At 39.2% G+C, this 21,963-nt stretch overlaps 2 protein-coding genes across 3 annotated transcripts; one reads left to right on the top strand and one right to left on the bottom strand.

Moving 5' to 3' along the window:
* Positions 1–43: 43 nt before the first annotated feature.
* Positions 44–2,206, bottom strand: mrpl55 (mitochondrial ribosomal protein L55). The gene is made up of 3 exons (XM_070909302.1): positions 2,087–2,206; positions 1,558–1,786; positions 44–516 (listed from the first exon to the last, which is right to left on the bottom strand). Exons 1-3 carry the CDS (start codon positions 2,128–2,130, stop codon positions 367–369), a joined length of 423 nt encoding a protein of 140 aa, XP_070765403.1. The 5' UTR covers positions 2,131–2,206; the 3' UTR covers positions 44–366.
* Positions 2,207–6,924: 4,718 nt separating this feature from the next.
* Positions 6,925–20,247, top strand: ctns (cystinosin, lysosomal cystine transporter). Of its 2 annotated transcripts, XM_070909238.1 has the most exons (11): positions 6,925–6,998; positions 7,911–7,988; positions 8,244–8,325; positions 10,263–10,353; positions 11,530–11,633; positions 12,603–12,740; positions 14,490–14,589; positions 15,379–15,498; positions 16,232–16,402; positions 16,735–16,852; positions 19,815–20,247. In XM_070909238.1, the coding sequence occupies exons 2-11, from the start codon at positions 7,913–7,915 to the stop codon at positions 19,976–19,978; spliced, it is 1,164 nt and encodes a 387-aa protein (XP_070765339.1). In that variant the 5' UTR covers positions 6,925–6,998; positions 7,911–7,912; the 3' UTR covers positions 19,979–20,247. The 2 variants fall into 2 exon arrangements, with proteins under 2 accessions (XP_070765339.1, XP_070765340.1); XM_070909239.1 differs by lacking the exon at positions 6,925–6,998 and having other exon boundaries at positions 7,887–7,988.
* The last annotated feature ends 1,716 nt before the right edge of the window (positions 20,248–21,963 follow it).

The following is a 21,963-nucleotide window of genomic DNA, read 5'->3' as shown; positions in this document are numbered from 1 at the left end:
ACAAGAAGTTTGTGTGTTTTATGAAAATTCATACACAGATAAACAGCTTTAAAACAATTTATTAACTTAACATTGTTATGGTTTCCAGCTTTAACAGGTTATTTACACTTCAAGGAAAATTACCCCAGTCAAAGTATAATTAAGCAGCAGAGCTCTGCCTGCTACAAGTGGTATTCAGTCAGTCATCCTGCCATAAAAATGTCCTTAATCTGGGTTTCAGGGTCCCATGAATGAATCTTTTGGAGCAATCACTTTTTTGGCATGACAATGATCCAATTTAAACATGCTGTATATGGTCAAGTGGAAGCTTCATACGAGAGTCTGATTTTTAGGGATGCTGCCCCAGTTGTTCAAACAAAAAATATGTTATTTCTTCTTCCAGAAGTGGCTGTATTTGTCAGCTTTGAAGTCATCTTCATAGTGGACAGCTGTCGGTTTTATCGGCTTCTTCACTTCTCTCTTTTTCTGTCGAGCTCGACGCTCTTCTTCAGACAGAGTAGACAGATTGACTGGCATCTTTTAAAACAAATGAAGAAACACCAATAAACATAAAACATGAAATATGAATGAACATACTCATGGACTCATATGCTACAGGATCAGTACACCTTATCTTGAGCAAGCAAGTTATGATTTTTGTGCTGTGTGTCTGTTAGTCAGTATTTACAGGGTTGGGTTAGGGTTGTGACAGAGCCAGATGTTGCAAAAACCTGTTTAAAATGAAAATATTCATATAAATATTAGGAATTTCAGTTTATTCATCATGGGGAGTACTACCCAACTAGTGAATACAGCTATGGCGGAGTCAGACAAAATAACCCAGAGTAAGTCATAATGATGTCATCAGGGTTATCTCAGTTTTGGCTTGGAGACTACAAATTTATAACAGAACTCAACCCATTCAAGGGACTAAAAGTCAGCATATCTCTCTCTGCTGTTCTAATTTTGACAATTGTTTTTTAAATGTATCTCTGGGGCACTGCAGGAAACACAATTTTAACTGGAGGGAAACTCTATTTGATTGGGGAACAGACTTACAGATAAAAATCTGTATATGCTTGTGAGAATGACAGTAGAACATGACTGACATACCATTTACAAGTGCCATAAGCCATTAAAACAGCGTCGGCATACCAAAAAACAACAATGACATACCACTCAGACATATGCCTGGCATATTATAAGCCACTTTTTGCAGCTGCAAATTTATGGAGGCGTAATACTAAAATCGCTAGAGTTCCCCTTTAAAGGTGTGTCTTAACATTGTAAGACTCATTTACTGAACCTGCTCAAAAGAAGAAAACTAGCACATTTATCTCATAACTGCATATTTTGATGCAGGTCCAGATCCCTATGAAATGCAAATGCAGTTTGTCAGTCATGTTACCATAAGTGAGAAGAATGGACAAAACTATGAAAATAAAACCCATGTTGAAATTTGAATTTTAACGAGAATTTATTCTAATGTGACATTTCAATTTTAATTCTCACAAATTGTTTAGTTATTCAAGTTATTAAAAAGCACTGTATAGAAACAGAGCATGAGAATGCACTAACCATGAGAATGCGTCTGGGTTCTTTGTATCTGATGTTTACTGTAGATCCATCAGGCCGGACCAGTATCACAGGATACAGTCTCTCGTATCTCTGCCGACCACAGCGCACCACTGACGTCCTGTTGGAGTTGAGCTGAGGAGTTTGAGTGTGGAGCAGTGAAGCCTGGCTGAGTCCTGCAGTGTGTGCACGGAGTGGTAACACTGGGCGCGTGAACACTGGGCAAACACACCTGCCCGTACATACACACACAAAATATACTGTGAATGTCAAAACGAACTTGAAGGAAAATTAAGTCTGTTTCCTTCATGTAAGTATTAAGCACATTTAGCCCCATGTAGCAAGTTAGCTACCTTGTGTTATTTGACAATAAGCAATTAAATTAGACAGAGCTAAGCGAAATTCCACGTGATGCATTAACGTTAATCTAATGTTACAGAACATTTGAGCAAACTGACATGAGCCCTAACGTTACTTGTCAGACCTCTCCTCAGCGAGCATGCATTTCCAAACATTATTCTATGAGTCTTACCATGATAACAGACTCTGTGGAGTGCAAAGCTTCATTAAAAACATTTTTGCGATTATGAAAACAGTGAATCAAAACTTGTCTGTTAGTCGTTTGACGGTAGTCGAGTGCAGTCACATTCCCTGACAGGAAGTACTTAACTGGAAGGTCAAATACTGGAGTTCACAGAGTAAATGTCCGACTGAAACCATGTAAAGAGCAGATTGGTTCCCACAAATTCAGCTTGGGCGGAAGTTAGACGGATCGCGGTCGGTTTGAAACAAGGGGTGCATCCCAAGTCTCTTAAATTGCATCTACGTTTCCTACGTGTTAAGTTCCCGTTATTTTCTTTTTTGCAACTTTTAAAATCAACCTGAAGAGGGGCCACAGCTAATTACAACATGGGGAGCACATTAAATAAGCGGCATTAGAATATTCACACACAGCAATAAATAAACCATTAACCAAATAAAATACAAAAGGCACACTCAGGGTAACTGCATTCAAACAAATAAAAGCTGCCACTTACCACACAGATACTCCTACACTAAAATAGCTGTGATCTCTTTTTAACAGTTCACCACAGGGACGGGCTAACACACATACGCCCCAAGAGACCCAGGGAGGCCGAAGGAACTTGTTAACTTACTTATTCCCGCTGTTGCACCTGTTCAGTGGCCCAGTTATACCCCACACATCTTTTAAGAAAAAAAAAAAAAAACATATCCACAGGGCTTTTATAAACAATTTTATTGACTTTTATGGAGTTTTTTATACAAAGGTTTTTTTTAACACTCTTTTAACCCTAACCCGTTCCCGAGAGCCAGTGCCCCTCGCAGCGCTCCTACGGAACGCTACGCTTTTAACCTATCCTAACCCTCTATGAAAACATATTTACAATTAGTGACAATAATAGAATATTAGAATAAGAATACAATAAGACTATAAGATAATATAAGATAATAGTCTTACTCAACTTAAGTTTAAAATTAAAAACAAATTTAATAAAACCCAAGAATATCACAATACAATAAAATGTCAATAAAACTACTCAAATGGTTGTTTAATAAGACAGGCAAAAGTCAAGTAAAACAACCTACTTCAGCTGCTTGTTCCATCAGGTTTCTGTGGTGTTGTGTCTGTGGTCTCATTTTCTTTATAGACTGCTATTTCATTGTGTGGGGAGGCTTGGCCAGAGGGCTAGAAATAGGAGGCAGACACAAGGAGAGTGGTCCAATTTCAACAAACGGTGGTTTATTTACAAAAAATAAGAAGTGGCACCATGCTACACGTGTAACCAAAAAAAAAGTATACAAAACAGTTAACTTTGCTAAACCGAACACAACTCAACTCATAATAACTTATCACGTGCACACAGCTATACACTAATGTTCCCCCTCAGCCAAAAGCAACTGCTTATATAGGCCCTACAGATTAGAAGGAAATATGGCTAAAGCAACAAACATGGTTAAACTATGGTGGTGAAAATGGGACAAATGGCATGTTCTCGCCCACTTAACCCAGGTCCTTGACTCAGACAGTTTGTCAAGTCTTTGAAAGCATTCTCACTTTCTTGAGTCCACTTAACCCTTACTGGGCTGGATTTGCAAGTCATGTCCGTTGTCATGTTTTTGCCTGTCCTAAGTGTCCTGCCCAAGGGATAGAATGGCTCAATTTAAGGATTGTGCCCTCAAACTCTGCGGAATAACTAGCTGGTCACCAATCTGGCTACGGCGATACAGCATGTCTTCCTTGATCACAAATGCTTCCTTTCCGCTACCCGTGACTTGGGTTGTCTCAGGCACACTTGTAGAAAACAAAGTTGCAAGTGTGGAGTCTTCTCTCTGTAGCTTAGCAACATCACTAGAAATGGCAATAAGGTTGGACTCTAAAGGCTCAGACACATGCTCAACTACTATCGTTCCCCTTACTCTGTCCTGTCTCCTCTGTCTCTTGCTTTTCCTTTGCTTATGCGGTCTGGTGGGCTCAACACTAGGTACTTACTCATTCGCAAAAGGTAATTCCTCCCACCCCACTGTAGCCTGTTCCTGCCTGCTTTTGGACCTTGTGACAGCTAGCAAACTCTCACTGGTGCAGCTGGCCCTAGCCTCACAAGACTGCTTGGCTATCAACTCAGCAAGGATGGGGAGATCACAGCCTAACACAACCTGATAGGGCAGTTGTTCAAATACCCTGACTGACAGCAAGTAGTGTTGACCTTCAATCTGGATAGCTATCTCAACTGGTTTATTTACAAAAAGTAAAAAGTATTTACATAACAAAACAGTTAACTTTGCTAAACTTAACAAAACTCAACTCATAATAACTTAACATCACATGCACACAGGTACACACTGACATTCCCCCTCAACAGCCAAAAGCAACTGCTTATATAGGCCCTGCCATCAGCAGGAGTCAATCTTGGCCGTACCAACCCTGTAGGTAAATCAACTACTTCACTGGAAAGCAGTGTATACATGTATACATATATATATACATATATGTGTGTGTGTGTGTGTGTGTGTGTGTGTGTATATATATATATATAAATGTATATATGTAAAATTAATAGTGAGGTAGTATATGTTTTTATTATTTTGACCACTATGTCAAGGAAAATTAGGAAGATAAAAAAAAACAAGCTTTTATGTGACTCACAAATTCTATTTAATGTTTTCGTGAATATGTACTTTTGACAAATTATTCCAGCAGAGGGCCCTTTTGGGTCCCACCTTGACCCAGGGCTCTGGCCAACTCCCAGTGTCAGCGGCCCTGTAAAGCAGTATTGAGATTGTTTAACAAGATCTGGTATACAGGCATAATCTCGTAGGTATGTAAGCAGTCAGTTACAGTCCCAACCAAAAAACGGGATTGAGGACAAACTCAACAAACTGATCCACAAGGCCAGTGACGTTGTGGAGGTGGAGCTGGAATCTCTGATGGTGGTGTCAGAGAGGAGGATGCTGTCCAAGCTAAGGGTCATCTTGGACAATGTCTCACATCCTCTCCATGATGTACTGGTCAGGCACAAGAGCACCTTCAGTGAAAGACTCATTCCTCCCAAATGCAATAACAGAGCGCCACAGGAAATCATTCCTGCCTGTGGCCATCAAACTGTTCAACTCCTCCCTCTTGAACAGTTGAACAGACGGATTCTGGACCTATTTCACCTGTCATATACTATTACCTCATTATTTATTCTTTATTCTCTATTTATATTCACCAGTGCAAGATATACATGTTTATGTATATATACATATACAGTATATATTAAGACTCATCAAATCCATCCAACTACACACCCATCACATTAACATCACAGATAGGGAAGACCATGGAACGGATGGTAACAGAGATTAACGTACTTTCTAGAGAGTAAAGATCTATTTTCTACGTATCAAAGTAGATTTCGTAAAGGGAGAGGGACGATGGACTCTGTCTTATGTGTGGAATCAGAGGTCAGGAAACCTCAAACCAATAAAGAAATGGTGATGGCCATGTTTTTTGATGTTGAAAAAGGTTATAACATGCTATGCCTTATCAAACGTAATAAATTACGTGTAAATGGTAAACTGTCCAACTGGGTGTTAGACTTCCTGTTTGGGAGGACAAAGTGGGTACAGAATATTCCCATGAGCGTGTGCTGTCCACTGTTATTTAATATAATGATTAATAGCATTTTTGAAGGGGTTGAGCAAAATATAGGGAAACCACTTTACAACTTACTTTGCAAGCAGCAATAGACAAAGTGGAAGAATGGACAATTAAGTGGGGACACTCGAACAGGTGAAAGTGGTTAGATTTCTTGAATGACAAGCTTGATGAAAAGCTTACCTGGTGTCATCATACTGACAAAGTAAAAAACAAATGCAAAAGATGTAACAGTATACTGCAATGTCTGTCAGGGTGAGATTGGAAAGCAAAAAGGACATCTTTATTCAATATTTATTGGGCTCTTATGAGAGCAGTCCTTGATAATGGATGCATAGCTTTGTAGTTCAGCATTTAAAACATCACCATATCTGCAATGCAAGTTGAAACGGGGGAAATGCCTCTACAAATTGGGAGAATATGTTGGCGTATTGGGTTAATCTGCAAGGACATAGTAGATTACACCCTACAAAGGCCATTTTGCAGGAGTGCTGGGAGCATAATGATGCATCTGTAATCTAAAATTAAGCCCTACTTTTCCATCATCAGCTATATCTCCTTGGAGATTCATTAAGTCTGCAGCAAAATTAAAAGAGAAACCTAAACTGGTACCAAAGTGGACAATAGTACAGAACTATATTGACAAACACCAACACAAGATATTCATATTTACTGATGGTTCAAAAGAACCAGAGACTGGGCACACAGGTGCTCCATTCTTCATCCCTCACTGTGAGGTAGCAGTGAAAAAGAGATTATCAGACCATCTTTCAGTGTACACAGCTGAATTACACTGAATATTGTTTGCATTACAATGAGTGGAAGAAAATAACCAACCCAGTGTTGTAATCACTTCTAATAGCTTGTCAGCGCTTTCAAACATTGAGTCTGGAAAGTCTACATTATATAATATCTCCTTCCTTTGGGTCCCTGCTCATGTAGGGGTGGAAGGAAATGAGAAGGTAGACATAATGGCTAAACAATTAAAACAACAGTTAGTAAGTAAAACAGAGGTTAAAACTATCATAAAGGATTATATGCGCAAAACCTGGCAGGAATACTAGGACTTAAATGACACAGGAAGACATCTTTATGTGGTTTTTGTTTGTTGTTTCTGCAATCTACTGCTTCACACTCCAGCCCAGTAGGTGACGATAATGTGCACATAAGCTGGTTTGCCAACCGCAATTAAAACTCAAAGCAGAAGAAGAAGAAGAAGAAGCAGCAGCATTCAGATTTGTCTTGTGACCCACTAAAGAGGAAGCAGTCGAAACAGCTGCTGTAGGTAAGTAAGTAATCATTTTTACTGGTTTAGTTAAAGCAAATGCACGCATTAAGCTCGTTTAGTATGCTACTTACGTCGACAACTTATTGTAATATGTGTCTATAGTTTTAACGTATTCTACGAGACGAAAGGGATGAGACAAAAGAGAGATCTTCTACGGATATTCAGTGCAAAATTTGGACACCTAACGTTAATGGTAAATTGATATGGCTCTCTGGAGCTGCTGCTTTTAGTTTCTATTAATTTTGGGTTAGATTTTGAACATTTTGATGTAAATGTGTGTGCAAAGAGTGAAAATGTTGGACTGACAACGGTTTCAAAGTAGTTTTAATTGTCTTTAAAAACTACTCCCCTCAGTGGATGGCATCTCAAGAACTAAAACAATCAATATCAAAAACATGGAAATAAAACGTCAACATATATTAGTTGGAAAGCTAGAAAATTGCATTTCCTGCAGAAAATGCTTGTGAATGCTGACAGCTGAAATTATTTTGGAAGCATTTCTGGAAATGCAGAAATGTGAAAGGAATTGCCTGAAAAATCTGAAAGGAAAAATGCACGGACTGCACTGCTGTAAAACCTGGAAGCTGAAATGTAAACTTGGCAGAATTGGAGCTGAACTGCTTTACCTAAAGAATCTAAGAGATGAAATACAGTGGTAGAAAAGCTGGAAGCTAAACTACAATACTGTAAAAGCTGGAAGTTGACATACATTTCCTGAAAAGACAAAGACGAATAGCTTTGTATTGATATCAGTGTGTGTGTGACATCTAACGTTAGTGGTTCTGAATTTTGTAAATGGTTCTTTAAATGATTTCACATTATAGATGTGAATGAGATTACACTGTCTAATTGCTAAGATGCTTTGTGGACCTTTTGTCTTTTAAGTTGGCAGTATCCATTATTTTGCAGAAATGTCTGGTCTGAGCTTGGCAAAGAGATGGCTACCTGCTCAGCTTCTCCTCCTGTGGATGCTGAACAACATCTCTGGTGACTGACTGTTATGGCTATTTACAACGAATCCACCGGCTTTGTTCAAGATGTACAGGTTCTGAAAATGTTAAACATGTGAAGTGAAGCAGTAACCTCATGATGATTATGGTAATGGTAAAATTGTAAATAGATATGCTCTATGATGATGCCAATCCATACTATCTTTTGATGCCAACCTATGTACTGTTTGTTTCTGTTACTATCTTGGATTGATTGTCCTTTTTTTTTTAAATTTCTCTGTCTGTCCTCCAGAGTCCAGAGTGTATTGGTTTGCTCCCGATGCTGTCACATTGGAGGAATACTCCTCAACAGCCAACATCACCATTACTTCCAGGTAGCCACAGAAACACAGTCTGCACAAGTGTTTCAGAAAAGTTGCATTCACATTATAGCAAAAAAACAAGGTTCTTGCAGTGCATGTATGCATGTAGGATGCACTAGGATCCTAAATGAAGTCATTGCCTTAATATTATTTTTTTCTTTTTAATACACAAATTGTTGGAACTAGCACAATTGCATTTCACTCTGATTGTACCATGTATGATTGCATGTGACAAATAAAATTGATTGATTCATTGATGTCCTGGAGGGCAGTAGTTAGGAGCTGACTATCTTATGAGCTGCCTGTCTTAGTACATCAGCTATTGAATACACACAGATTGTGAGACTAGGGGGAGTAACATGCCAAATGTGCAAGTTGTTACGATTATGGTTCACTTGTTATGTATGGGTTTGTTATGTCTGTATTAAGTTAATGGAAAGAGAAAAGGCAAAATTTTGGAACAAAATGTGGATATGGACAAAATATTTGACGTGAAAAGAGTGTTACATCACATGATAATGGGCCTTTGATCATTTTTAGGGTACAGTATAGGTTCAAAACCCTTGCTCACAATTTTGTTGTTTTTTCTTTTTCTTTGAAAGAGGGCAGTAAGAGAGTAGTTGTAGTGATGTGATAATTATTTAGCAGCAGTTTCAGCATGCTGTATAATACAAATGCGAAATGAATGCAGTCATATTGTATATCATCCATCTCATCAATACACCAATGTGAACATTCTTAACAATAGATCACTACACAACTTAGGGTCCTCACATGTTTGCCAGCATAATGTAAACAGACATCGATGGTTGCATTGTCTTTGTGATGTAGAACTACAAGCATTTCAAGCAGTGTTTTATAGCAGAGCTGAACTGCCTCTTCTGAAATGCCAGACATTATTACACATAGTGAAATATGTAATGGCAAAGATTAGCTTACCCCTGCTTCCTAACAAATTTCCTGGGAGAAACCATGAACCAACTGTCATCTACACCCATACATTTTCTTCAAACCACACTAGCTGACAACATTGTAAGTAGGTTATGATGAGTCTATAAATGAACAGAGACACAGGTTAAGAGACTGCAGGGAAAAGAAACATTGTGCAGTTTCTGTTGGATTGACTGTGTCTGTCTATCCTTTACAGTTTGCTAATAGCCCTTACTGTAAATTCATGATACAACACAAGGGAGCAGTGCCAGGAAAGCTCTCGCTGTGCTGAACCCAGCTGCAAGCGCAGCTCAAACCAAGTTGTGTCTGATAAGGCCATAATACCTCTCCGAGCGTTTTTCCTTACACGATCTCATTACAGTTACACAACATTCACTCTTAGGTTATACTTGATTATGTGTATACTTCATTATGTTTTGGAAGCTACAAGCACATGAGCATTTTAACACAACAATTTCCACAAGTGGGTCCATTAAGACATGTTAAGTTATTGTTTGTACAACCCATTTGAGCTTTTGTAGGATTTGTTCAGCGACAAAATGGTTTTCACCGTCTGTAACTGCACCTCACATTCATCAACAGGTTTGCTAATTTCTAGTCTAAATCCATCATAGGCTACATTCTAAAATTCTGTCTAGTCCAATCAAAAGATTTGACTCACTTCTGTTTTCTGTTTGCTAAGGCAGATATAATGTAATTTTTAGTGTTATTGTTTAAAAGCCGTAGCATCAACCTCTATACTACTATAAACAATGGTTGTGGTCAGTTAGTGAGTAAGTGTGGCAGCTTAAAGTGAAATACATATCTAACCAGGCCCTGTAACAGCTTATACAAGATGCTGATGTACTGCTTTTGCCTCACGGCAAAGGCAAAACTACAAAAGCAAATATGCTCTTCAGGTTTAAGAAGTCATATCCTGCTTGTAATGCTCCTATAGTTTGTAAAAGCATCTGTCAGGATCAGCGTTGGTCTGACTGGAATTTTGTGTCTTCCTCTAGTTCCCCTGTCAACCAGTCAGCTGTGATTCAGTTAAATGTAACCTACAGCTCCAAGTTGAACTACTCATCTGTAATCACACTGCCTGAGCAGGTAACACATGAAACCAAAACATATTTTCAAAGTAGTCTTACTTGGGCTAGTCTGGATGTAAGTTTATGTTTATGTATGTATTGTGTATGTATGTACTTTGCACCAGCTGAAATGATTACAACATAGACATAGTTTGCTCTACACCACAACTGTACCCACTCTATAATTTTCTGTCTTGCCCTGCTAACTAGTGGTGACAACATGCTTTTCCCTCTCCTTGTGTAGCAAGTGTGGTTTGTGTGTTGTAACTACACCCAGCTGTGATGTTGGGTTTACATGTTTCATGTTTCCAAGACAATGACCGTTTCTACCTCTACCCCTTTAACTATCTTCAGTATAAATTGTGAAGACGATAAAGAGATAGAACGGAGAAGAGGATGAATCCTAATGTTTTGGTGACTTTACCTTTCCTCTAATTTTAGCTTCCAACTATTATGAAAACAAGATAATCGAGATAAAAGATATTATTGTGTAGCATTTCGTTTCGCAATGATGCTCTTGTTTTGTCTTCTGTTAAAAATCAAGTGCACCCTCTGTACTTTTGCTCCTCCCTAAAAGCCCAAACTCACACTCAGCCAGGCTGTGGCAAACCAAGAAAGATAAAACCAATCCAGCTGTTTGGAAACACTTTGGTTTCAAGGAGTCATATGAGGAACAACAACAAATACTGTGCAAGATTTGTTTCACGGTGGTGTCTGCACCACAAGGCAATACAACCAATTTGTTTAATCATCTGAAATTCAATCACAAAGTGCTCTATGACCAAATAATAAAGGAACAAAAACAGAGAAAACAGCCCTAAAATATAGATATACTGCAGATGCAGTATTTAAAATTCCCCTGAAGAGAAAATAATCAACAATAAACTAAGAAGTATGATCTGTGTTGTCAAAGCCTGACCTAGCTAGTTTCTCTGTGCAAAAGAACTCCATTGTTGTCCAAAAAAATATATTAAGATGCCTTGAATACAAAGAACAGAGCCCATATCTCCGTGAGCTTGAACCAAATGAAATTCAGTATCACTCAACATTGTGTATGCTGAGTGCAAGATCAACCAAAGCAAACATCAGCAGACAGGGATCATGTTATTTCTTTGTACTCATTTTTTAACCAAGAAGAGGGTACATGGGACTGTCTGCCAATAAGTTGTTGACTGATGTTCTTGTATTTGTTTAGGTGTTGTTGCCAGTGGAGGCAACCTCAGTCAGTTTCAATGTGACAGCCCATGATGTCGGTCAGGTGACCACATACCTGCTTAGCAACAATACAGACCCCAACAGGTGGGTATCTGCACAGACGCATATTGACATGAGACTTAACTTTTCCCCTCTTCACTAATCGGTCCACTGTTCCATCAGTCCAGTATGACAATAAGAATCACTTTATTCACTCAGTAGAATAAATTAACAGGGGTTTGTCTTGTTGACAGTGATGCAGTGATGTCTGGCAGCTAACACTGTTGTACAAAAAAATCAACATAAGATGACAACTGTCTTCCCTTTATTCTCACTCATGGAGTGCGCTGCCTTCCTTCCAGTGTTCCTTTTGAAAAGAAGTGAGCCAAGATGAGTTAAGATAGTGCTAAAGTAATGTCCAAACAAATTTCCCTCTAAAATGTGTCTTTTTAACTATTTTAGATTTCCACACGAATCCATATTCTCAACATGTTTATCATATTTTGCTTGATGAGTATCACCTCTTTGTCTTTTTGTCCTTTTCATAAATCTGTCCATCATGTAATTTACGTGTCATTTTGCTGTCTGAAGAAATGTTGGTAACCTGAATCTTGTTAGCCTTACTAAAATTAGAGCACTGTGGTTATTATTCCATGAGTCAAATTCATTCATCTTTAGGTAGACTCCACATTTTTCCCACCATGGACAGACATATTATTGTACATGAATTTTTTGTACAATAATAAAAATACCATAATCTCTCTCAGCACATCATGCTGGCCAATCTGGTGAGCACAGATCAGACTGTATTTATCAGATTACATTAATACATTCAAGAGCTAATTACGCTGGATAGATAGATACAGGGGTCTACCAGAACACCTGGATATGGGTGATAGTGTATTACGATATATTTTCTCTTCTGTATGCTGAAATTACATGAGAATAAGCATTTAAAAGCCTATTTTAAGGCTTTTATTCATTTTGATAAAGACAAATGTACTGTAGAGTATGATGGTACATTGCCACTGTCCAGTTTCCTTGTGTCAGTAAGTATGATTCTCTATTCTCTAGTTTGTCCGTCAGGATCCGCTTTATGGTCGTCCATAGCAACGTCCTGTCAGTAATCAGCCAGGTGATTGGCTGGATTTACTTTCTGGCCTGGTCGGTGTCCTTCTATCCACAAGCCTGGGAAAACTGGAGGAGGAAAAGGTAGTTTTCCGTCAGTCCTCTGCCCTTCTCTTCATTAATCTAGGTTTTCTTTAATATTTTCCTTGTGCAGTTTTGCTCAAGTGACTTAAATAGGTATGTTTTTTTATACTGTCAGATATCAACATACACTATATTGCCAAAGGTATTGGCTCACCTGCCTTGTCTCGCATATGAACTTAAGTGACATCCCATTCTTAATCCATTGGGTTTAATATGATGTCGGTCCACGCTTTGCAGCTGTAACAGCTTCAACTCTTCTGGGAAGGCTTTCCACAAGGTTTAGGAGTGAGTTTATGGGAATTTTTGACCATTCTTCCAGAAGCACATTTGTGAGGTCACACACTAATGTTGGACGAGAAGGCCTGGCTCTCAGTCTCCGCTCTAATTCATCCCAAAGGTGTTCTATCGGGTTGAGGTCAGGACTCTGTGCAGGCCAGTCAAGTTCATCCACACCTAACTCTCTCATCCGTGTCTTTATGGACCTTGCTTTGTGCACTGGTGCACAGTCATGTTGGAACAGGAAGGGACCATCCCCAAACTGTTCCCACAAAGTTGGGAGCATGGAATTGTCCAAAATCTCTTGGTATGCTGAAGCATTCAGAGTTCCTTTCACTGGAACTAAGGGGCCAAGCCCAGCTCCTGAAAAACAACCCCACACCATAATCCCCCCTCCACCAAACTTTACACTTGGCACAATGCAGTCAGACAAGTACCGTTCTCCTGGCAACCGCCAAACCCAGACTCATCCATCAGATCGCCAGATGGTGAAGCGCGATTCGTCACTCCAGAGAACGTGTCTCCACTGCTCTAGAGTCCAGTGGCGGCGTGCTTTACACCACTGCATCAGACGCTTTGCATTGCACTTGGTGATGTATGGCTCGGATGCAGCTGCTCGGCCATGGAAACCCATTCCATGAAGCTCTCTACGCACTGTTCTTGAGCTAATCTGAAGGCCACATGAAGTTTGGAGGTCTGTAGCGATTGACTCTGCAGAAAGTTGGCGACCTCTGCGCACTATGCGCCTCAGCATCTGCTGACCCCGCTCCGTCATTTTACGTGGCCTACCACTTCGTGGCTGAGTTGCTGTCGTTCCCAATCGCTTCCACTTTGTTATAATACCACTGACAGTTGACTGTGGAATATTTAGGAGCGAGGAAATTTCACGACTGGACTTGTTGCACAGGTGGCATCCTATCACAGTACCACGCTGGAATTCACTGAGCTCCTGAGAGCGACCCATTCTTTCACAAATGTTTGTAGAAACAGTCTGCATGCCTTGGTGCATGATTTTATACACCTGTGGCCATGGAAGTGATTGGAACACCTGATTTCAATTATTTGGATGGGTGAGTGAATACTTTTGGCAATATAGTGTATATACAGTATGAAACCATATGCATGCACTCAAATATGCTCTTGCTCAAACAGACTTCCAACTCAAAGCCCTGTTCTTGAATTTTCAAACTAGAAAAACACAGTGGCGCTGGACATGTGAAAATAAAACTCAGGTCTCTGTTTTAATATTTTTAAGGCTAAAAATAGGCCATATACTGTATATGCAGAACCAGTTGTATCAGTAGAAAGTTATATCTGCAGCACCTGTTTTGTAGTTGTTCACGAGTTTTATCATGTAAACACTCCCTGTAGTTTGCTAATCATATCTGTTGGGTTCAGAATAAATTCAGTGGATGTTTCCAAAATTATTGTCATAGTGAAACTAGTTGAAATTCTTAACATGTTTGTTTTCAGTGTTGTAGGTCTCAACTTTGACTTCCTGGCTCTCAACCTAACTGGCTTCATCGCCTACAGTGTCTTCAATATAGGGCTGTTCTGGGTGTCTTATATAAAGGTAACTTGATCCTTTAAAGGGGCACTCCACTGTCTATACATGATCAGTTTACCAATCATGTTTAGCACTACTGAGCCTGGTGAAACCTTTCAGTAGTGAAATGCTAAATCACTGGGGTACCACTTTAATCAACAGTGTACAGTCATAGACACAACTGTACTTCAGTGGGCAGCTACTGAACAGGAATATTCTATATTCTATATTATAAAGAGTGCAGTCTAAACCTGCTCTATTTGTAAAGTGTCATGAGATGACTTTTGTTGTGATTTGGCGCTATATAAATACAGTTGAATTGAATTATGAGACTTGCACTTCAATCCAGGAGGAAATGGACAGGAATAAATTAAGTTTAATTTATTCAAGTTTCAGAGAAGTGATTCGATGGTATAGTGGAAGTGCTCAGCATGGAAAATTGCTACAATGCCAATGCTGTCTGACTTCATTTTGCTAAATAACATTACAACTCACAGTCATGTTTTCCTAATCAGAAACAATTTAACACATTTTCAGTGTTCCAGGTTTGAATATCAGGTCAGTTCATAGTGGATTGTGTTAACAATGGGGGACAGGGGTTCAGAAACACATTTGTCTGTATATTTTAGTTTTTGCAACATACATTGGGCATTTCTTGTTCATGTATTGATATTTACGTGAACAGTTTTGACCCCTTATAAATAGCTGAAATGTTGCACACGTTGCCTTTCGTTAGAGCTACATTAGGTTTTGAGTAAAGCATGTACAGTATATAGTGTTTGTGGTCTGTTAAGCTGCTGTGTGCCTGCCCTGTAGGAGGAGTTTCTGAAGAGGAACCCTAATGGAATTAACCCTGTCAATGCTAACGATGTCTTCTTCAGTCTCCATGCTGTGCTGCTGTGTTTGATCTACATCATCCAGGCTGCTGTGTATGAGGTGTGTATGGAGAAGCTTGTGATAGACTGGATGTTAAAAATTCATCTGAAGTCCCAGTATTCAGAAGGTGAAATTGTGTCAAATATCCAACCGGATGCCTGTTTGCTAAATTTTTCCCACATAAAGTGACAAAGATCCTGTTTTGGCTTATAGCTCCAGAGTGAAAACTAGGTGGTGGTCCTCCTCCATTGGACATGGTTGCATTGCATTCAAAACTAACCTTTTTTGTTGGTTTGTTTTTGTCACTTCTCCTTTTTGAAGTCTGTGAAGCGGTAGAAGGAGTGCTACATTTTCTATTTACATTCTGCAGTGCTGTGCCTAAACGCGTCCTCCGTAGATACAGACTGAGCACTGATGCTGCTGCTGGTCTGCTAACGTCTGCACCTCCTGTGTAGACACACCTCAAGTCTCTTAATTACATCCACGTTTCCCTCACTTTCCTCATAAGGAAACCATGTTAAGAGAGGAAACGAGGAAATGTGTTTTTAAGAGTAATGAGACGTCCTTTCCTCTGAAGTGTCATGTGAAGCGACGTCCGTTTCTGATGACGCCAACACAGGTTTATGTATAGTCTATATATACCCTCATTGGATCCGTCCAGTAACAACAAGCACACACACACACACACACACACACACTCACTTCACGAGATGAAACAATAAGTGTTCCATGCCCAGCCACTGGATATCCTTGACTCTGTAGCAGTGTGTAATCTGTGTCCTCTGCCTTTTAGAGGGGGGGTCAAAAGGTTTCCTGGACAGCCTTGTTCTTGTTGCTGATTGGCTGGACATTTGCCTTGGTCAGCTTGTTTCTTGCTGTAGCCAAACAGATCACCTGGTTGGATTGCCTCTACTATTTCTCCTACATTAAACTAGCAGTCACTCTGATCAAATATGTGCCACAGGTAAGCTATACACATACACAGTGACAATGTTTATTAACTAAAATTCTAAGTTTCATAAGTGTAGGATCTGTTACAGGACTGTTGTACAGGACAATGTACACATGTTTCTATATTTTTCTATGTATAGAATATACACTGACAAACAGGATGCAGTTTCATTGATTCAATGTTTATTGCAAAATTGATCAATAGAGAATCTGTTTCAATGCTATTCCACAAAATTCAGTCCAGTATTATATTTTGTTGTATTTTTTAATTTTTCTGTTGTTCATCTGATGAATTATCACTGACAAATGGTTACAGTGTTGGTGGTTTTCTGGCTGTTTTTCCAGGCGTACATGAACTACAGAAGACAGAGTACTGAGGGGTGGAGTATAGGCAACGTGTTGCTGGACTTCACTGGCGGAATCCTCAGTGTTCTACAGATGATCTTACAGTCTTACAACAATGGTAACTACTGCTATTTTATACTCTATGATGTACTTCATCTGGTATCTTTTGTAGCATTTAGGGCAGCCACACATTTAAATAAAATGAAAGTAGGACAAAAAGTTTCTGTGGTTGCATCACTAATCTCAGAGAGTCCTTTGAAGGACCTCCATTGGACTTGGATTGTAGGTCTAAATAAGGTTAGTAAAAGATGTCTGAAAAGACTGATGTAATGTGGCTGTAGATGTATTCAGGACTATTCTTAAAAAGGGGAAAACTCTAAAAAGAGGTTGATTTATTTTGAAATGAGGCATTCTTGTCTTTAAAGATCAAGGAAACCTGATTTAGAAATATGTTGGGTTTTTTTTCATATCTATATTAGAGGTGGACGATATGACCAAAATCTTCTATCACGGTATATGAAATTGTATATCACGATAACAGTAAAAATCACGATACAGTAATTGTTTTGTAAATTCAATCAAGAAATGGTTTAACCATACCTTACTTCTTGCTCAGTATTTACAATTTCACTCTCCTCCTCCAAGTTTACTTGTCACTTGCCAAACAAGTTCAGAGGTGCAGTACCAACTGTTGCTCTCACCTCGTGAGAACGTGGTAAGCAGTCCTTCTGCCCAAATCATGTTACGTGACGAGGCAGCTGGATTCTCGAGAACCGTGAGAATCCAGCCCTGAATATACAGCAGAGACAGCGCCGTGGTGGAAACGGTATTACCAAATCTTGACCGGTGGATACATTTATACTGTTGCACGTATATACCGTCATATCACCCAACCCTTATCTATATGTGTGTATACATGTGATGAATTGTGCAAACCAGATACCAGGGGCCAGATATGCAAAACTCGACAGACAGAAACATGCATACACATTATTGTGGAACTGGGCGCACATGCAGGAGCCCCATTTTCACTTCCACAGTTAGCCATAAATGGATGTAGAAATGCCCTTAACCATACGTTTGCATATCGATACTTCACCCTGCGCCAACCACTCAGTTGATGAAAAGAATGGCAAAGAAGAAGTGCAATTTTACCGACTGTGTCACATTGACGAGGTTCTCCAACAGCACCAGTCCAACTATCATTATGCGTAAGAGTTTCGCACAGTTATGGCTATCAATAGTGCCCATACTGTTAATTTTTCACACGTACTTGTAAATGATCATCGGTGGTGATATTTCAATCAACATTATTAAAACGTCAAAGATCAATGGTTAATTTATAGCCTCATATTGAAACAGACTTTAATAATAACTTTTGCAAACAACATAAATAAACAAGTTAAAGGGGGACCTCATTTCCAGCTCTATATTTCTATTCTGGGACACCGATAGAGTAGCTTTGCATGATTCACAGTTCAAAAAAAGTCCTCATTCATCTTATACTGGTCTTTCATGCAGCCCCTTCGTTCACCGTCTGTCTGACACAAGCCGTTTGAGCTCATGTCTCTTAAAGGATAGATAATGCTGGAGCTGAGTGTTTCTGGGGACTGGGCCTCACTGATTACTGTACAAAAACACAATTACATTCACTGATTTTTGAAACCTGATCATATTTTATGGAGAAAATGTTTTCTGGGTTTTCTTCTGATGTCCTCCGGCTGCTCTGCCTCAACTCTCTTCTCACTGTGGGGTCCCTGTCAAGGCGAAACGGTCCTCAGAAAACCTTTGATTTCTAGATTGGAGTGTAAGTCTTGTTCTTTTAGCCATGTTTCTGTTAAAGCAAGAAGACAAGCATTGTTATAAAGGAGGAAAAAGCCCGTCAAACTGAAGTGAGTCGTTCTGTCATACGCAGATCAGTTAAAAATAACTTAGTAGTGATGATAAAACCAGTCAAACAGGTTAAAAACCACTGCACAACTGCTGCCGCCTGTCGCCATTTCTGCCACCCAATATACTGGAATGTTTTTCTGTGACCACTATCCTGAGTAGCGCTGACAATTACTTTCACGTAACCTTGACATGCCAACCAAAGTACATTGTCAACAAATGTCATTTAAGCCCATTTGTAGCATTTTATGTTGAGTAATGTGAGTTCTACGGATAAGTTTGTACTGTATAAGTTGTAAATTTGTGTTACTTGTCATAGGGATGGTATTTTTGCAGATTAGTGTCCAGAAAGTGGAGTTGGGAGGGATAGCTAGGTAATTTCCCCTCTTTGAGGTTGAGATTGTTATGGAGTCATCTGAGTTGGGTTAGTTTGAGAGAGTTACGAGATCAATCTTTTGGAGTCTGTGATCTTCATGATTTTTTTCAACTAGTTTTGAGGGGTTGAGTGGATTGTTGGTTATGTTAATCTGAGATTTAATGATGGATTTAAGTCGTTGGTACTGAAAGAGCTGATGTCTCTCAACTCTGTACTTCTGGATTAGTATGTTAAAAGTTAAGAATTTCAAATAGGTGACGTGATGCCATGTGAATGGGAGTGTTGCCACACAGGACGTCAGGGTTGTGCCTCAAGCAGCCTGTTATTCACTGTAATTATAGAATTGTACTGTTGGAATGTATAAACTTTTTGCAACAGTATAATCAACACAGCTTGCTCAACCCAATCTAATCACCTTTTCTGAACTACAGAAACCATATGTTAGGTTAAGGTCTATGACATCTTCCCTCACATGATACAGTTAAAGTAAGTTTCTACCTACAGGGAATCTGAAAAGAACAAACAGTACTGAAAGTCAAGAATCATAAATACTTTTTAAATTTGATCTTTTTTAAACACTGTACAGCTCTTTTCATTTTAAAACAAAGAGGATGGAATGTGCAAAATATTGACCAAGGAATGTGCAAATGTTCTCACATTGATCATCTCAACTGACACTCCAATTGAACAAATGAAAATACTTTGACCACCTGCTGGTGATAATTCACATACATTTGCCACAACAAATAGTATACTGTTTATCTGACTGACTGAGCATGTTTTTATATTAACTGTAATGTGTGTCCCTCCTCAGATGAGTGGCAGCTGATATTTGGTGATCCTACAAAGTTTGGTCTGGGCCTGTTCTCTGTGGTGTTTGACATCATCTTCATGACTCAGCACTACTGTCTCTACAGACAGCCACCACAGTACGAAGCTGTTAGAGAGCAACAAGAAGACTCAAGGCTGTGTGGATAGAACACACAATCACAAGGGAGCACACAACCAATTTCTCAGTCAACTGGAAAGAGCACACCTGATTAGGTTGTCATCTTTAACTTCCATCATGATATGTTGCTCCAGTTCTCCAGATCAGGTTATACACATATCTCATTTGTATCCAGCTGAGCTCAGTGTGCCTTCTTAAATATCTCAGGATCAGCACTTTTCTTTTTTTACCACTGTACAAAACTTTTTGGTTGATGGAATGTAATAATGTCAATGTAAACACTTTTTATTAAATGCAATATCACACCTGAAATCATAGTATTTTTGGATAATATAATTAGAGGACCTGGTTGATAACTTGGCAGGCCAATATTCAGCCACTTTTAGCTCATCACAGATCAGTATTGGCATACATTTTGGTGGAAATGTCAGTACAGAAATAATATTTTAGAGACTGTGGCTCCATTACATAGTTCAACACAAACATTTGAAAAAGTTTGATCTGAATGATTGTCATCCTGGAAGCGACAACTTCAATGTTTCCATGAAGGCTCACTGACTGGTTTGATAAGAAGGAAAATGTGAATCATATGTTAGGGTCACAGATCTCAACCCAACTGAAAACCTATGAGAGATTTTGGAGCAATGTGTTGGACAGCACTCGCCACCACCATCATGAAAACACCAAATGAGGGAATATCTTTGGGAAGAATGCTGTGCCATCCATGTTCCATTATCCTTTTCCTATTCTGCACAAAAAGGGCATGTACCTGTTACGCTAACCTGATTTAATGGCTTATGTGACAAAATACAATGAGAAGGCCAATACCGTGGAAAACTCTCTTTCATGACTGAATCTAAATGAAAAAGTTTGATCTGAATGATAGCTGCATATAGGTCAGATACACTAGGCTTTTCTCAATCTGTGTTCTTGTTTGGACTTTCTTCTTGTGGATGGTTCAAATGACTGAAAGTGTTCTTGCTCAGCCTGTCCAGACTTCCAAGGACAGGAGGACACAGTACAGTCAATTTGCCACTGGGACAGCAACATTCTTGCTGACACCACCAGCTCAGCTAAACAACCTTAACTCAAAGGTCCAGTGAGACTTTTTCAGACGTTGACAGACCTGTCATGACCAGCCAGTGTTTCCTCATATCTACTTGTTTCCCACAATTGAGTTTTAAGGCCTGGACACATCAGAGTTTAAAGCAGCATTTGACAGTGAAATCAATTTATTCCAATGGAAATGATCAGAGGAGGTAAAAGTAATGTCATGGTTTTCATTCATGTAGTTCAATAGGCTTAATGAATAGGGACAGATTTGATTTGAACACACTTACACACTTACATATCTACCCCATTTATATATATATCTATATATATATGGGGATATATATATCTATATAGTTGTAAGCAGACGATCATTGAGATCATCATGGAGTGACAGTTCTGAAAACAGGTCGAAAATGTTTCAAGAGAGATAGTTTGTAAGAACAGAGTCTAACTAGGATTCAACATATGAATAATGTACAACTGATTTTACAGAAATAGCTGAAGATGAGGAACTAATTTTGTATCTGATCACATCTATTTTTCTTCAGGGAAAGTCTAAAACATGAGCAGTAAAGTGTGAGCAGCTAAGAGATGGCTGCTTTTGAGCTACAGTGTCAAAAAGAAATCTGGGCTTTATTGTTACTGATTAAGCTAGAGAAATTACGTGCTTTGGCAGCGGACAGGGGACATTTGTGCCATGAGTGGTAGAAAACGTCCAGTTTTGATTTACCTCATTTGCGCGCCATTCTCCTGCAGGCCTGCTTGAGAGCATGTGCTCCATCAATAAACCAGTGTAGCTGCCTGGTAACCAGACAAATCTGCAACACGTTTTATTTGCTCTGGCAGATGAAAAGACCAAAAACAAAAATGCATTAGTCCATCTCTCAATAATTTATGGCTTCTCTACCCTGTCTGTAGCACTAGCACTGGTTTTTTTTTAGCAAACACTGTCAAACAGAAG

The sequence above is a fragment of the Enoplosus armatus genome, chromosome 7 (assembly GCF_043641665.1).
Source record: "Enoplosus armatus isolate fEnoArm2 chromosome 7, fEnoArm2.hap1, whole genome shotgun sequence".
Classification (NCBI taxonomy): domain Eukaryota; kingdom Metazoa; phylum Chordata; class Actinopteri; order Centrarchiformes; family Enoplosidae; genus Enoplosus; species Enoplosus armatus.
Note: the sequence above shows the minus strand (reverse complement) of the source record. Positions and strands in the feature narration are given on the sequence as shown.

Bases quoted from the DNA above. Each gene is read 5' to 3' on its own strand.
- mrpl55 (XM_070909302.1), bottom strand. From the start codon at position 2,130: ATGTTTTTAATGAAGCTTTGCACTCCACAGAGTCTGTTATCATG. The intron at 1,787-2,086 runs GTAAGACTCATA...ATGTACGGGCAG, and splicing joins CCACAGAGTCTGTTATCATG to GTGTGTTTGCCCAGTGTTCA. The intron at 517-1,557 runs GTTAGTGCATTC...TTGTTTTAAAAG, and splicing joins AACCCAGACGCATTCTCATG to ATGCCAGTCAATCTGTCTAC.
- ctns (XM_070909238.1), top strand. From the start codon at position 7,913: ATGTCTGGTCTGAGCTTGGCAAAGAGATGGCTACCTGCTCAGCTTCTC. The intron at 16,403-16,734 runs GTAAGCTATACA...CTGTTTTTCCAG, and splicing joins TGATCAAATATGTGCCACAG to GCGTACATGAACTACAGAAG. The intron at 16,853-19,814 runs GTAACTACTGCT...GTCCCTCCTCAG, and splicing joins CTTACAGTCTTACAACAATG to ATGAGTGGCAGCTGATATTT.